The sequence below is a fragment of the Dermacentor albipictus genome, chromosome 2 (genome assembly GCF_038994185.2).
Source record: "Dermacentor albipictus isolate Rhodes 1998 colony chromosome 2, USDA_Dalb.pri_finalv2, whole genome shotgun sequence".
Taxonomy (NCBI): Eukaryota; Metazoa; Arthropoda; class Arachnida; order Ixodida; family Ixodidae; genus Dermacentor; species Dermacentor albipictus.
The window spans coordinates 146264542-146281768 of NC_091822.1; the positions used below are offsets into that span (position 1 = coordinate 146264542).

A 17227-nucleotide genomic window follows, 5' to 3' on the forward strand; every position below is an offset into this window, starting at 1 on the left:
TATATTGATTGAATAAAGACACACACACGTAAATTCGTGGTTGTTATCGTCTTTATTTTGTCTCAGTCGTTACCACAATGACCATAGCTTTGTGGTCGCTGTGCTACACCGCGATTGGTGGTACTGGTACGCTGCACACGTTCTTGCCAAAGTTTAAAGTTATACACGACCGGTAACGTGTGGTTGGCACAATGACGTCCGTGTAGCCCTCAATTTAAAACCGTTCCAACGGGAAGGATACAACAATCCACTCGCCATCGTAGCGGGAAGCACTAAGAAAGGGCGCTTGCCCAAGTCCACGTGCCCTTTCCCAGCCCGTCCCTGGGACGAGCAAGCGAGCGAGATAACAACCGACAGTTCTTCCCCTCCCCTTATTCTCGTCCCTCCCTCTCCACTTGCCTGCCCGAAAAAAGAAGACTTTTAGAGCGACAGCCGTGACTGATTTTTGTAAACATCTCGGACCAATCTTTTCCCTAGATCCTAGCCATAGACAGCTTCGCTGTAAAAAGAAAATCTGAGTTGATCGACACAGCGCATTTTAGAGCGCAGCTCTTGGGCGCCCGTTCTTGCGACTAGCGTCGGCGTCCGCGTACCTCGTAACCGAGCGAACGAGCACAGCGAAGAATAGAGGAGCGAACGCGCAGCGCAGCGAGAGATGAAAGACGGCGATAGCTTAGAGAGCGCGAGGAGGAATGCGAAGGAGGAGAGTATGACGAAAGCGTGAGAAGAAAAGCGTAGTGCCGCGCAAGAGGGGCCCTCCGGCGACGATGGCTACGGGATGGCGTCAGAGTAGCTCGCGTCATCTGTTCATCGATGACGCCACCGATAACGCCACTGATACCATGGGCCCTATAGCGTAAAACTATGCCAGTATTCCGATCTCCCGACGCCAAATTTGCGTAAACGCCGACGCAAGCATCGGGCGGCGACCCGCAGATTTGTCTGAATAGACCAACCAAACGCTTTCCTTGTTTATAGGTGGCCACTTTTGTTTGCCTTAAAAACGAATAACATTGCCTGCTGTAAGCGGCTTGTCTTATCTAATTGGTTTGCAAAAGAAAAGGCACGGAGCACACTCAAGTGGAGAGGGATTCGATAGGGCCGAGCCAGTTCAATGAAAATCGATCACCGGAGGAAGAGGGTGGTGCCGGCGTCTGCGATTGGTCCGCTTTCTGTTTACTAGCTTGAGTTGTCTGGTCGAAAATCGCGGCGGCATGCAACGGAAGATTAAGAATGCCGCTAAAACGGATCCTCAGCAAAGAAGAGTTGGGAAGTCGTAAACGTGCCGAAAGTGCTCGAAAACGTTGCACGGCCACGCAAAAAGTATTATTGTACGCAAATAAACCCATGCTCTCCAGGTAGCCGGTGCCTGAGTGATCGGCGGCAGCCATCTTTTATTCCTTTCGAAACGGGGCAGCCTGCGGGTATTCAGATAGAAATTCAGTTTTGTTTGACATATATATGCATCTTTAATGCGTACACGTCACTTTGACGCGGTGAGTTTTCATGGTTTATGTGACGTTGCGTGACAGACAGGCGAGGTTGGGTGGTGGTGGTAACAACTCTATTGAAAATCTGGCAAACTTGTGGCCAGTGCCCAGTCCGCCTCCGAGGAGGTCCGGAGATCCTGTCTCCTCGCCGCCTCACGGGCTTGCTGTATGGACCATAGTTAATCTCGGAGTTTTGGGCGCCACGAAAATATTTTGATTAATTGTGGCAGGCAGTAGCGGGAGAATTTGAATTGAAACAGATTGGAATAGCGTAAGGTAATAGCGTCCCTGATGTTGCCGCAGAAATGGCTGCAAATAGACATTCGCTGTCTCCGACGGCGTGCCGCATGTAATCACGATATCTCAAAGCAGCTTCAGTGCTTACTATCGACGTCAAAAGCAAAGTGAGCAGTGGAGCCCGTAACTGAAGGAATAGCGCGCGCCGTCCAGTCGATTCCACTTACAGGTGCGCTCATACGGTCTGATTGCACTGCGCCATGACGCTCCGCCTATACTGCGATGTTTTCATTTATATTCTAGTTCGCTTTCAATCGAAAGCGAGAAGAGATGACAGTGCAGCAATCATGACAGCGCAAACGGTACCCCGCGCGCTGCTGTTCGCATTTCATTTCACGCCGATCGCACATATGGTTTCGCTATACTGTGGTATTTTAGCGTATGCTTTCCTTCGATTTTTCTTCTCTCGCTTTCGCGTAACAGAGATCCGGAACAGAAACGAAAAGGCGGAGCATCATCGCGCAGTGCCGTCAAACCGTATGTGCGCGCCTGTCAATGGTGTTGACATGACGGCTCACGCTACACCTTGGGATATTCGCTCCGCTGTTCCCGTCTCATCTGACGCCGACAGTACATCATTCATAGTGAGAGATGTCTTCGTTTACAGTGAAGCTGTTAGCCTCTAGCTGTTCGGGAAACTTTGAGGGGTGAGCAGCGTTGTACACCGTGTGACGTAGGACTGTATGGTGACACTGCGTAAGACTAGGAACGCCGCTGCAGGCTGCGTGGCAGTGCCCACGGAAATAGTTCGTGTGTACGTGCGTGTGTGTACTTAGGTTTCTTTTCTTCCTTTTTTTTATCCTTCTTTCTTTCTCACCTATTGCATCCCCTTGCCCCTCCGCCAGTACAGGGTAGCCAACCGGGGATAATCTCTGGTTAACCTCCCTGTCTTTCCTTTGCCTTTTATGCGAAGCATATTACGAGGGCTCAACCCAGCTCCTCAGGCGCGGCGGTGACCATGAAATCACGTGACACCGTGACGTCACGACAGAGGAGAAGTGGCTTTGGCTCAACTCTTGCAAGACGGGCTGGGTGGGAATCGAACCAGGGTCTCCGGAGTGTGGGACGGAGACGCTACCACTGAGCCACGAGTACAACGCTTCAAAGCGGTACAAAAGCGCCTCTAGTGAATGCGGTGTTGCCTTAGAAACGCGCTGTTTCTAAGGCGTGCGTCTCTTGCTCAGGCGCACATTTCGTTGCCGCGCCGAACGCTGCTTTGCTCGACGCTCACCGCGTCCAATGCGGGGCGCGTAGTCGCTGCCCTGTAGCCCATTGTCTTACACCCCTTGGCGGGTCGACGGGAACGCTGTCGCGTTCCACTCTTGAAGGCGAAGAAGTAATGCATGAGTTGTTTCTTCGTCTAGCCGAACCAAATATAGCCAAGCAACAGCAGTTCACCAGGCTAAACAGTGGTTCAACAACTAAAATAAAGGCTAGTATGCTTCGCATCCTGGGCTTAACCTTACCTAAGCCACAGCCATTTTTTTCTCTCTCTCTTTCTCTCTCTCTCTCTCTCTTGAGGGGTCGTCCTCATGGGGAAGAAAAATAACTTCAGAGATTGAAGCGAGACGTGAATACATTTTTTTGACATCACGCATGCAACATACAGCACAACCTTCGTTTAAATAAAGAACAAGGACAAACAAGCATCCAAAGCACATAATTGATGATAAGGTGCTCCTGCTAACAATGCGAAGCACGTAGTGCTCCTCGCATACGTTTCCCGGTAAAGATTACTGTTGCGCAGCTGCCGCGGCTGCGGCAGCTTGCGACGTGGGGAGTGACGTCACTAGCGTTTCACCTATAAAATAACCAGCTTAGCAACTGATTTTATTGTTGTTGCAGCATCGTTATGGGTAGGCAACGCATAGTTAGGACTCCCAATCAACCAACCACGTGGTAGAGATCATGTTTAAATTTGCTCTTGGCCACGAATGTAGCGAAAGGGGTCTCGGAACCGATCACGGTGAAAAACAGCGACCAGAAAGCGATTGTCACTACCATTACTCTAAAGCAATAAAGCATTGCCTACCCCCTCCTCAGCAGTTGTAGTGGTGGTATTCAACAGCTTCGCCGAACATGCACTTTCGCAGGTCTGGGATGGCGAGTCAGTTTTTGCCTTGGGTTTTCGTAAGTCGAGCTGTTTTATGAGGAGTCCTGAGATGCACCGTAGGGTCTCTCTCTCTCTCTCTCTCTCTCTCTCTCTCTCTCTCTCTCTCTCTCTCTCTCTGCCATTGCTTCCGCATATGGGCTTCACGTTTGGCTCGTTCATGACTGTTGGGCTGTTACGTGGAATTGCCACATGCGCCTCATTCCGAGCAATGTAGGGGCGGCCGTGACAGGTTTGTTTTTCCGCGCGTTCCTTCGCTCGGAACGGGACATGCGCTGTCGGCGTTCGTTCCGCGGCGGCGATACACAACGCCGAGCAAGTGACGAGTCAGCGCGCGAGACGTGACACGAAGATCAGCTCAACGCTTTGCTCTCCTTCACGCTCCTTTTCTTCTCCGCCGCGCGCTCGTGGGCGCGCCGGACGACTGAGTAGTCGCTGTGCACAGACACGCGGGAACCGCTTGAGTACCGGTGTTGTTTCGCAGTTCTCTGTGTGCGTGCGTGTATGTTAGCGACCGTACGCTATTGAGGGTTCGTTTTTCAAGGCATGTAGAGGAGCCGTGTGCAGCGCGTCGGATAATTATGGTGAGCCTGATGCTGATGATCCTTGCGATGCGAAACGTGGCTTGTGATAGTTGATATCTCGTAGACAGGCTTGATTAACGCAACCGAGGCCCTCGCAACTGCTCGAAACAAAAGTTTTCTGCACGTGGGGGGAGCCTCTCTAGAGGGCCTAATTCTCTTCGAACGGAAACGACATGACCGGAAATGGAGTAACGGAGCAGTTGTTCGGTACAACTCCGGAGTTCATTGTGCACTCCTCAATCGCGTCGAAGGTCAGGCTGTCTGCGGTTTCCGCGTTTCAGAAATTTCTTTAAGACACTGTGTACATAAGATGAAACGTGGGAAGGCGATTGTCCTGCTTTGATTGGAGCCTTTGTCATCGCTTTGTTTTATTCTCTTGTGTATGTCTCGGTTGTGTAACATTACAAAGCCTTACATCTCCGTGACCATGTCTAAAGAAACCACCAGAGGGAAAGGAGAGGAGGTTGGGTCGTGAGTGGGGACGCAGTGTAACAGTAAGTTACCGACAGCGCCAGGTAATGTGAGGTTGAGGATAACTTGGGGGAAAGAACAGTTGGTGCTTGCAGTGTGAGTAACACTCGTGCATATGAGCTTTCTGTTTTTTTTCTTTTCTGTATTGCTTTATCTTAAAATCCTCTTGTTAGCTTTGTGTGTTGTAGTAGCTGCAAGAGTAGCCTATATTGACCTGGCGCTGGCGATGACTAAGTGGCTCTCGTTAGTATTTACGTCTGTTGCATCGTCGTAAGGATACTCGATATCTTGAAGAGCAGTGAAAGCTTACAGTGAATGAAGATGGCTTCGCGGAATAAATAGAGAAATGGTGCGAGCCTTTCGGTGGTAACACTGTGTGCCAATCGCGTCGTTGCAGGAATATCCCAACGCAAACCAGAGTGCTGGGCAGCTTTTCACTGACTGCAACCAAGTGAGCAATCTTTCATCTGAATTTAGGGAGCATGTGAGTGGAACATAACAATACTACTACTCCTCGTGTGACTACAGCGTACGGTATGTAAATAAGCGCGTCGGGAATACAGCTCTTGCTTTTCTTATTTTTATTTCTTTCTTACTCAAGGTGTCTCTATAGCAATCCTTGCAAATTTTCCGTGCTGCTGTGTCCTCGCTGCGACAATCAAGGACCCACGTGTTCCTGCAATTGACGCTGCAGGTGCGAGATTTGTGAATGCCAAGCTCAAGTGGCTTGATAATGCGCTATCATAGTGTCGCAGCTCATACACTCGCGATTTATTAGGCGTTCGTTTCTTTGGCGCGTTCCTTACGTTGTTTAGCCATATTCTTTTAGGGGCCTCAACAACGCTGCCCCATTCTTTATAGGCACCTGTTCTCGTCTCTACACGGCGTGCTCGGGGGGCCTTGCGGCAAAGCGTTCCCGTAAAACATTAAATTTCGCTGTGTATGGCATGGCTTACAGCACTGGCATGGCATGACAGCTTTCCGCTTACGATAACACTTCGGGAGGAGTATTCTGCTGTGCAGTGACTACTAACGATCGGCGGGCAACCTACACGTACGCGCAGTCGAGTCCACCTTTCGCGCGAAAGCAGAGGACAAAGACGGTAACATGCAATCGTATACCCGGCGTTCACGCTGACCGACGCTGCGATAATCTCTCACGTATACAGCTGTCCGGGGAGGATTTCCAGCGTGCCGCGCATTAAACTACTGCGCAGCTCGGCTTGCAGCTTGTGGTATGCCAGCGATAACTACTCGAGCATCCATCGACCTAAAAGAAAAAATGCACCGCTGAAGAGCCTGCGCGTGGCGTTTGAGAATTAGCTTTGGTATAGCGCGCTCAAGTGGTATGCATGCGCTGCGCACAGCAGCTGGCTTTAAGTGCGGTCGTCCGTAGATAATCCGCCTGGCCTCTTGGGCGCGCTATAATAATCAAGCAACCTCTTGATAAACTGGCAGCACGTTTGAATAAGGCGAGTCGCCTTCCTAGTCACACGCTTGCAGGCTGCGACAAAATTAAAACTTCTCCTCGATATATGCGTGCTAATATTCGAACCTTTCGAATCTGGATCGGGTAGTTTTCGGTGTTATCGATTCATTTTTTTATCACACACACGCACGCGTGCGCAAACACACACACACACACACACCCACACGCACACGCGCACACGCACACACACGCACACGCACGCACGCACACACACACACGCTCGCACACCTCTGTTGTGAACGGCATAAGCCGGTATAACGTAACGGTATAACGTAAATAGGCCTAATTTTCTACCGAGCAGACTCTACACAATCGTTATAGACGATGTCCCAGCTAACTTCAGGCAGAGTTTAAAAATACGCGAATGCCGCGTAGCTGGACAGAACCAAGGTAATGTTGTTTGCCGTCGCTCGGAGACCCTCAGTTTGTTTTGATTCCGCCTAATTAGATAATTAGTCTTAATAAATTATTCAACTTCTCAAATATTATATACAGATGAAGAGTGTCAATGAGAAAATTCTGGAGTGACATGAATAACACCCGATACAGCTTTCTGTTGCTCAACACATGCTACATGAAAGTGTTTTTCTGAGCGTGAAAGAAGCCCCCGAATACACGCAAGGTGCCTCGAGCGGCCAGTCGCGCGTTAATTTTGCGTTCATTTGCGGGCTTCTTTTACTCTCGGAAAAGCAGTTTTATGTAGCACTGTAATTTTGTCATGAACACTATTCATCTAATTATAATATCTGAGAAGTTGATTAAATAATTAGGACTAATGATCTAATTAGGCGCAATGAAAACAAACTGAGCGTCTCCAAGCGACGGCAAATAACATTAGGTGGGTTCTGTCCAGCTACGTGTCATTCGCATATATTTAAGCTCTGGCTAAAGCTAGCTGGGACAGCCTGTACATCTCGCTTTACTGAGAAACTAGAAAAAAGAAAAAGAGATTCGCTATTCGAACTGACACTCTAGTCGACATATCTACCGCTCTTGCTTAGCTCCGGGAAGCCTCCCATACCGCCCCCCCCCCCCCCCTTTTCCCACCCTCTTCCTCAAAGCGCTTTATTAGGTGAGAACCGCTGCAGAAAAACGACGACACGGAAATAGAAAGTCACTGGATGCTCCTATCCGCATCCTACGGGACCGCGTTTCCATCCAACTATTTCCGAAGTTACCCGACAGGAGCGTCTTCACGTGCGTATCAGCCTATAGCTTGGCAATTAGCCACTATTCAAAGCTTGGTTGCGAATCTGGTTTTACCAAAAGCCTCGAGCTTCTTGTATATCCGCTTCTATGATGTTTTTTTCATGAACGCCAGAGAAACGAAAATGAACGGCCTCTGAGACCCGGGTGGGTAGCGCGAGATGTACGTAAATTTCTAGCTACGAAATTAATTCGCAATAAAATTGTGCTATGTTTTGAATAGCAGCTTTGCGCCAACTAAGTTAATACCCAAATAAATGGCGTTATATCTGAACTGCAGACTATTGGACGACTGTTACTACTAAGCACTAGTAAGAAAGTAAAGGTTCCAAATAAAGTTAGTTCTGGTTACCCGAAACATGCGCCTTCGTTACAGGGTTACCTGCGGCCAGCACCGATGCAGTAGAAAGGCGTGTACGTGCACCGGCAATCGCATTCTGCCGAAGAAACGCTAATGAGCAGCGATTGACATCCTCAAACTAATTAGTTAAGGAAACTTGCTGTGTCTTTCTTCCGTTCACGCTCATTGGAAATAGCGTTACCAAACTAATGCTTTCGTTTTTGCAGCTAGTGGGTTTAAATGCTCGGAATACCTTTTGCTTTATGTTGCCTACCATTGTACAAAAGCAGAGAACACGCCGGCAGTCAAATTTGTGTTTTTGTGTAGGTAGAATACAAACGTTCACTAACAACCAGCTCACAGCGGCATGAATCAGCGCCTTATGCGTCGGTACTCTTTCCATGTGTGGGCGTGTGACGGGCTAGGGATCGAATTAGGTGCAGTAAGTCAGGAGCGCCTGAAAGGCTTTCTCGGCATTTTCAACCTGTACGTAACCGACTTGATTTAGTTCATCTTAAGATTTAATTCATGTACCAGTACTGTCTCAGATAGACCACGAAGTCCCTATACTTTTTTATGCATGCCTTATGCTTTTCAGTGCAAAGAGCCATTTTATGCATTGAAGCTTGGAAATTACTGGACCGTTAACGAATTTCGTCTTAAATTTTGGGAACGGATATTTCGATACTGGTGTCATCCTTGTAGTTATTTCCAAGTGGATGTAACTTTTGAAGTTCTGGGCTATAATTAGTAAATTGCAGTATGTGCCGTAAAGTAATTAGTTTAAGAGGTAACTAGCTAAGTTTTGTTAATGAGTGACATATTTACTTTAATTTATCCTACAAGTAATCTCCACCTCTGAGAGAGAGTAATCCTGCTCAAGAAGTAGAAATGTGCTACATTCCATGAGGGATTTTAAAAAGCTCGGCTAACTAAAAAAAAAAGAAGTGCCTCATACCTGTGGTTCTGCAATCAAGCATATTTCATTACATTGTCGTGAGGAACTGATGAGAAAAGGTCAGAAAAAGAAACAAGCAACCATACGTGTTGCTTTCTTGTATGCTCGGATGGATCAGGCGAGGAAAACAGATGAGACTAAGGCGCCTTTATCACGACGGAGACGGTTCCGGTATATACGTATACGGCTTCAGCGAAGAGTCTGGCGCAAAGTTTGGTCATACCAGGGATAATCGTGTTGCGCCCTTTTTCATTTTGTACCACTTACACTCGAAAGACAAAAAAACTTTGAGAGGACTTTGTAAACGTCCCTAATTAAGGGGACAAATTTCCTAACCTACGTTTATAAACACATCTAAGTACGAAATAGTTGAGGCATCAGTTCGCTTTGACAAGCGTTTAAGTGCCCTTAAAATGTTCTGCTATTTATTTTGATTCCAGTAAATGATGTCCCTAAGAGCGCGCATCACACGACTATCACAGCTGTCCGCGACAAGTCCTATTATACTTCAGCTAGATCCCTGCATATTAAATCAGTTAGTGCAGGTGCGCTTCTGTACCTTGCACTGGCGATGGATAACAGTTGTTTGAGAATGGTTCAATGAAAGCTTGTGCTGGGACGCTCGCATGAATCGGTGTGTGAATGACTGTGTACAAGTATTCTTTCTTCACATTTCCTTTTGCGAATTGGAACTTGTCATAGCATACACGTTTCGTAACCTTATCGCTTGTGTGACACGAGGTAAAAAAGGAGTGACTGAAGAAAGCTATTTGATTGATTGATTGATTGATTGATTGATTGATTGATTGATTGATTGATTGATTGATTGATTGATTGATTGATTGATTGATTGATTGATTGGTTTCAAGGAGCATGTGTGATGGCAGAAAGAGAGAGAGGGGAGAGAGTGGAAATCTCCCAACGGGATCCAGTGCAACGTGTGTCCATCGCAGTGTATGTGTCATGAGCCCAACGCCGCTGTACTTTCCCTCGCTTTCGGAAACAACTGCCAAAATGCAACGAACTGCGCGCTCTGACAAACCTCATGGTGTCGTTTTTGACAACGCTATGGTGTCGTGCGGGAGCATGTTTCATTCATTCATTCGATCAATGCAATCGTCAGTGCTTTTAAGTTGGTCGTCAGTGCTTGTAAGTGGACGAATTGCACGACATGCTTTCTTCAAAGGCGACTACTTAGGTGCTTTAACTGTGCACTTCGCATATTCCCTCCTTGTGAAATGTATATATCCCGTGCGGTCCGCAAAGACATCAGTGTCGTTATCGGGCCGAAACTTAACCCTTTCTGTGTTTACGTCTTCCCCTAGCTCTGTGCTCACCTTTGCTTGTTTCCCGAAGTGTTTGTCCCACACCCCGTCACCTCGTTGTGTTGCCCACAGTCTGCTTACCCTGCTGGCTGTTAATTAAACGGGGGTGGCTGGCCATTCACGTTACCGATGCCTGACCCTGGCCGTGTATGTCTCTCTTTCTCCCATGCCCCTTCCTCCTCGCCCTTCTTCGTCGTCGTCGTCGACGAGCAGGCGCAGCAGCATTCGACCGAGAGCGACGGCGCGGGTATAGCCCTCGTGGGCGTGCACACGGACGCCGGGGTCGGCGGCGGGGGCGACGGCGACTTGCGGCGCTTCCTCAAGGGCGCCTCGGGCTCGCTGTCCGGCAGCGGTGCGCCGGGGGGAGCCTCGGGAGGCGGGGGTTTCGGCCCTGGGGGCCGCTTCCACAAGCCTTCGGTGGGCTACCGGCTGGGCCGGCGCAAGGCGCTCTTCGAGAAGCGCAAGCGCATCAGCGACTACGCCCTGGTCATGGCCCTCTTCGGAATCATAATGATGGTCGTCGAGAACGAGCTGTCCGCTGCGCACGTCTACGAAAAGGTCAGTGCCCTTCACGTCGGCCTTCCTTTATATTTTTTTTTTGTCTGCGCGAGTGTCGTCCGACGAAACCTTGTGTGCGCGTGGGTGAAGCCAAACTAAACAAGCTGGTATGCATTCGTTTTCGGAACTAAGCGCCGACAGACAAGAGACGTAGAGCCGGTGTTTGTCTGCTTTTCGGTGTCCCTTGTGTGAACCAGCCGCTCGGTTCTGGGGATGCTTGTATATGCATGTCTGAGCAGCCGACCGCGCGTGCGCCAGGTCTCCCAGTACAACGTGTTCATACTTAACGCCTGCGTGCCATGCGGCCTCCTGTTAGGGGTGTCACTTATGCTCCGGTAACGTAAGAAGTAATGAGGGATTTATCCATGAACAACTGCTTACCAGACACTGAAACGCACCCTTTTGAATGAGCTTACAGGTATACGTTAGCTATATATGAACGCTGTGTTTCACGTTGTTTTGAACAACACGGTGCATCTCATCGCTGTAAAATGAGAAACCTTTGTTTCTGCACGCGGGGTTCTCCTTTACATTTACGTTTACCGAAGTTTCTTGTAGCATTCTGTGGCTATCCGTGCCCGAGCCAGAAGTTAAAGAGATGTTCTTTCTGCTCTCAGAAATGTTCCGCTCAGCGTGTCTTCTAGTAAATTGTCGTTTTCTGTAAACTGCGTCCTTCAGGTGTGATCCGCACCTGCTGTAATTTAGCATAAAATGTCACTGCTTGATTGCGCATCAACCGAAGCGATCGATGTGTTACGGTCCTACCGCGTAGGTGACGCTACCTTATCAGTCCTGTGGGCGCTTTCTTACCACGATATAGCCCGTAGGGTTACTTTTATGGTTTCAGTGGTACCACATGGTGTAGACGGACCTCGGTCTTACTTTAGTCAGCGAGGAGGTATGAGAAGTCCACTTTCGCTTTTCTGCTATCTTGGCAGTCCTCTCGAAAAGAAGTTGATGAGTTGCATAATATGCATGCGGCAGAGGCCCCGGGCTGCCTGGTCCCTATGAGCTCACACGAATAAATTTCGAGCGAAAAACAAGTGGTTCAAGAGTCTTGCAATTCTGATATGCATAGGGGACTATAGAACACTGACCTAAGGCGTTCCTGAAACAAACTTACGTTGCCTATCTGTCATGCTACTTAAGGTGAAAGATATGCAAATTCAAGCAAACAGGCATAGAGAGAGAGAGACCGCGAACCCATACGTAACTGAGGTTTTTTAGCGCACGAAAAGGGACGAAGACAGTGGCAAGATGCGGACACAGTGCTGTGTCCGCGTCTTGCCACTGTCTTCGTGCCTTTTCGTGCGCTAAAAAACCTCAGTTATGGAATACCAGCACGCCCTAACCTACGCTCTTTCAAGTCCCATACGTAAAATAGGCTTTCTTCTTCTGCTTCTTCTTCTTCATCTTCTGCTTCTTCGACTACTACTACTACTACTACTACTACTACTACTACTACTACTACTACTACTACTACTACTACTACTACTACTACTACTACTACTACTTCTTTTTGTAGGAATGGAGATGCTCTCCTTGCCTGTCAAACCTCTTGTGAGGCAACGCAGCCTTGGCTCTTCTCATTAGTTGAATGCTAAACAGGACGAGCTGAAAACAATGAAACATCTGTTGCAGCCACCGGAGCGCGAAGCAAGGCTATAGGTCACGTCGCGTACGTGATGGCATATACGTGTATCACAGCCCCTTATGGCAACAAAGGTTGTTGACCAGGACATGAGTGTCTGGAACGGAACAGTCGCCGTAGCAAAGAAAGTGACACGTATAACGGCGGAAGTCTTCGCGACGCCATATAATAATAACGGACAGGTTCAGCAGCCTTCTCTCTGAAACCTTTTGCAGCCCTGGGCTCACTGTCGCTACCGTATTTTTTTTTCTTTTCTATTTCCCCACTAGGGACAGACCGCTTCCGTCGCATACATCCTAATACCCGCTAACCGCTTGCGTCGGAACCTAACTGCGTGAGACTGGCTTACGCTCTCATATCCTCCCTCGCTATAAGAGAATCCCTCGCGTCCGAGTCTACGGCTAGTAAGCCGCTGGCGAGACCGCGCGGGACGACGGGTCGTCGAACGCGGTAACCTTGACTAAGCGTCCGTGCGAATGTGAGGGCGGTCGCCGCTCATAACCATCGGCCCATATCCCCCTGCGCGGTGGCGCCTTGTTGTGCCATTACCACAAGCCCGGATCCCGAATCTGCAAGATGCAGAATCTATCCTGCGAGCGCCACAATTCTCCCTTCACAAGTCAAGATGCTGCGCCTTCGTGCGGGAGAAGCCTCGGCGGAGCAGCGTGTTTTGACGTGCCCGCGTGTGCCCGACGGCCCGGCGCCGCACCTCCCTTGCCTGGAGGTCACCGCGCGCGCGAACTTTGAACCGAGTGGCCAGCGCGGTCGCTGGTTGGACCCCTCGGACGACCGTCGTGTGCTGACTTTGTATTGGGCCGGTTGAGTGACAATGGGCCTCGGGGATTATAAAAGCAGTGACAAGCCGCCTGAAAAACAGGATCCGCCGACCCCACCTGGAGAGAGGGTCGCTCCCGACTGGGGTGAGATGTGTCACGCGTTTTCGCCGGACGCCGTCGTGCGAGAACAGTCGCGTTTGTGTGAGCTCTCGGCCCCAGTGCCGATCCGTTTATGTCCTGTATGATAACCTGTATATAATGTATAAAGTCCCTTTTGTTATTCTCATCGACGCCAGGCTCGGAGTCTTCGCTACCAACGCTCTGTCACGAAACGGGTGAAGAGCGCTACGGGACCACAAAGCCGTAATCGTGGTGCAGCGGTTGAAGTTCGTAACACTGGATGGCAGCTACGGGATTGACCGGCATCAGCTACCTCGGCGCGGTGAGTGCCTGAAGTTTACCTCAAACACCAGACTTTCTCTGACACAGGTTATAGTAGCTTAGGGAAGGATTTGGTGTTGCATTGTGATAACCTTGTGTGTTTCAAGCCTAGTAAGAGCGTTTTGAAAACCAGGGGATGCTGAGGGGGTAAACAGGGCAGTGTGTGATATACTTGCATATGTGTTACTAGTAGTGTTGTAGTAGCGTACGGCAGGTATATTCAAAAAGGGTAAACAGCAGGAGGACAGTGTGAACGATGGAGAAGTACAAGGTGAAGGAACTTCTCGAAATTTGTGAGGAGTTGGGCATTGAGTTGGGCTCAACTAAAAGAAAGAATGCGATCCTTGAGGTCATGAGGACTGGGGACGTAACGGCGGAGGAAGCCGCAGAGGCCTGGGCGGATATCAAGGAACGGCGGGAAAGGGAGGAAAGGGAGAAGGAACGTTGCGAGCAGGAAAGGAGAGAACAGCAACGTCGCGAGGAGGAAAAGGAGGAAAGGAGAGAGAGGGAGCGACGGGAGCACGAGCTTAAAATGAAAGAGTTGGAGACCCGAAATAGCTCGCCAGCGCCTAGTCTCACTTCTAATGTTCCAAGAATACGCGATCAACTTCCACCCTTTGTCGTCGGAGAGGATATGGCCAAATACCTCGTGAAATTTGAGCACGTGTGCGAACGGAATAGCATTGAGCGATCCCTCTGGGCACAGAATCTGTTAGCGTTGCTTCCTGGGGAGGCATCAGACGTAATAACTTGCTTATCGAAAGAGGCGTTTGAGAGCTACAGTGATGTGAAGGAAGCGCTACTGCGGAAGTACAAATTGTCGCCCGAAGCTTTCCGGCAGAGGTTCCGGTATGCAAAAAAGGGTAAGGAGTCGAATGTTGACTTCGCGTTTCGTCTAAAAGCCGACCTGGTGGAATGGCTGAAGGGCGAAGAGGTTTACGACGACCGCGACAAAATTGTCGAATGCATCGCGTTGGAGCAGTTCTACCGTTGCATTGATGAGGATGTCCGGCTCTGGCTGCAAGATAGGCTAAAGGAGGTTAAGCTAAACAAGGCAGCAGAGTTAGCGGAAGAGTATTACACCCGCCGCAGCTTGCACAGCAAGGCAGTGCGCGTAGAAAAAGCAGATAGGAGAGTTGGGTTTTCCGGAAAGCCCGAAAAACGGAAATGTTACAATTGCAAAAAGCAAGGGCACATCGCTGCGAACTGCCCAGAGAAAATTGCTTTTGCAACAAAACAGCGAAATGATACGACGCGTTTTTTTGAAAAACGGAAACCGTTAACCTGCTACAATTGCAAAAAGCAAGGGCACATCGCTGCAAGCTGCCCAGAGAGAATTGCTTTTGCAACGATACAGGAAACTCACAAAAACATACGTCTATTGGAGCCCTATGTGCAGGAAATTAAGGTAAACGGCAAGAAGTGCCGTGCACTTCGGGACTCTGCAGCAACTATGGACGTTGTTCACCCGTCTTTCGTCTCCTCGAGTGATTTTACGGGAGAGTGCGTTAGGATACGGCAAGTGGCCGAGAAGGAGAGTGTCTGTTTACCGATCGCAACGGTTATCATTGAAGGAGAGTTTGGGAAACTTAACACCGAAGCCGCTGTGTCAGCCGCCCTCCCGGAGCAATTTTCCTACCTCTTCTCAAATAGCTCGGAGCAGCTGCTGAGGGATCAGGGCAAATCATTCTTTGCCGACGTGGCGTACATGGCCCCCACGCGATCCAAAGCGCGCCCGCTGTCGAGGGAACTTGACTTAGCGTCGGTGAGCGAAAGGCGGTGCGGCACACGGACCGATCACGGTAACTTGAGTGGCGAGCAGTCACGGGAGAGGCAGAGCTCGGAGGCTGGCCTAGGCGAGCGGGTCCTGGAGGTGAGTGGGAGTGACGCGTGCAGTGCTAGCCGCGATAGAGACGCGACGCCGCAATTAGGCGACGCGGGCTCCACACTCGCTCCGGTTTCCGCCAGCTGGCAGGAGCAGGCTGCAGTTGAAAGGGAAACTCGGATTCGCGAACAACAGGAAGATTGTTCACTAGCCGATCTGAGGAAGAGCGTCAAACGGGGAGTGAAAAAAAAGGAGGTTTCATTTGGCAAGGAATCTGGATTATTGTACCGCCGCTACACGGATAAGCAGGGTCGCAAATATAAGCAGCTTCGGATTCCGCGAAAATATCGGCGGGAAAAATGAATGACCTCATTTGCTTCCTCAGAAGTATGTTTTCGGTCCAAGTGATTTCAAGGGGACCATTCTATTTGTAATTATTATTGCTGATTAATAATTGTTTCTATTTTGTTGAGTTGTTGATTTGAAAACTGATTGTTTGAGCCTTGTGTGCTAGATCGTACACCTGCCTCTTGTTGCAGCGGGAGCAAAAAGAGGGATAGCAATTTAGTTAGGTTGATTTGAATTATGGCCTTGTCTGGTGTTTGACGGGAGACAGAGGGCACTTGTTCGTGTTGGGTGTTGCCTTTTGCCGGTCGATTTTGCAAGCTGCAGAACGACCAAACGGGACCAGTGGCGAGAAGCAAGGTCTTAGGAACGACCCGAGCGGAGCTGGTCAAGGTGCCTTGGCGACGACGTGGTGAGCAGAGCTCCTGTCCTGGCGAGTCGGACCTGGGCACGTGAGGTTACCTGGCGTCCCGACACTGGACGTGAACTTGGACGAGCCTGACGAACGTGCGCGCCTGGCATCCGAGCCACGTGGAGGCAGCTCGTCTTCCCGGCGCCTTATCTGAGGGCGGGGATGCTGTTGTGCCATTACCACAAGCCCGGATCCCGAATCTGCAAGATGCAGAATCTATCCTGCGAGCGCCACAATTCTCCCTTCACAAGTCAAGATGCTGCGCCTTCGTGCGGGAGAAGCCTCGGCGGAGCAGCGTGTTTTGACGTGCCCGCGTGTGCCCGACGGCCCGGCGCCGCACCTCCCTTGCCTGGAGGTCACCGCGCGCGCGAACTTTGAACCGAGTGGCCAGCGCGGTCGCTGGTTGGACCCCTCGGACGACCGTCGTGTGCTGACTTTGTATTGGGCCGGTTGAGTGACAATGGGCCTCGGGGATTATAAAAGCAGTGACAAGCCGCCTGAAAAACAGGATCCGCCGACCCCACCTGGAGAGAGGGTCGCTCCCGACTGGGGTGAGATGTGTCACGCGTTTTCGCCGGACGCCGTCGTGCGAGAACAGTCGCGTTTGTGTGAGCTCTCGGCCCCAGTGCCGATCCGTTTATGTCCTGTATGATAACCTGTATATAATGTATAAAGTCCCTTTTGTTATTCTCATCGACGCCAGGCTCGGAGTCTTCGCTACCAACGCTCTGTCACGAAACGGGTGAAGAGCGCTACGGGACCACAAAGCCGTAATCGTGGTGCAGCGGTTGAAGTTCGTAACAGCCTGAACATGGCCGCGCGACGGCGCTTGCTGGCGCTCGGCGCACTGGGACGTGCTCCGACACAGCGGCACGTTTTGCCCTACGCGGAGCGCCGGCTGCTCTTCGCGACGCATGCAACGAGGATGGCAATAAGCTCGCCTGAGAGA

General features: G+C 50.1%; 1 protein-coding gene across 3 annotated transcripts in view; it reads left to right on the top strand.

Annotated features, from left to right (window-relative positions):
• Nucleotides 1–17227, top strand: part of SK (small conductance calcium-activated potassium channel) — a 470614-nt gene that overhangs the window by 245156 nt on the left and 208231 nt on the right. Inside the window, exons 4-5 of one of the 3 annotated variants that reach the window (XM_065435628.2) lie at nt 5350–5436; nt 10484–10828. In XM_065435628.2, the coding sequence (XP_065291700.2) occupies nt 5350–5436; nt 10484–10828 (432 nt within the window). The remainder of the gene's footprint in view (nt 1–5349; nt 5437–10483; nt 10829–17227) is intronic. The other 2 variants (XM_065435629.2, XM_065435631.2) reach the window with 2 other exon arrangements.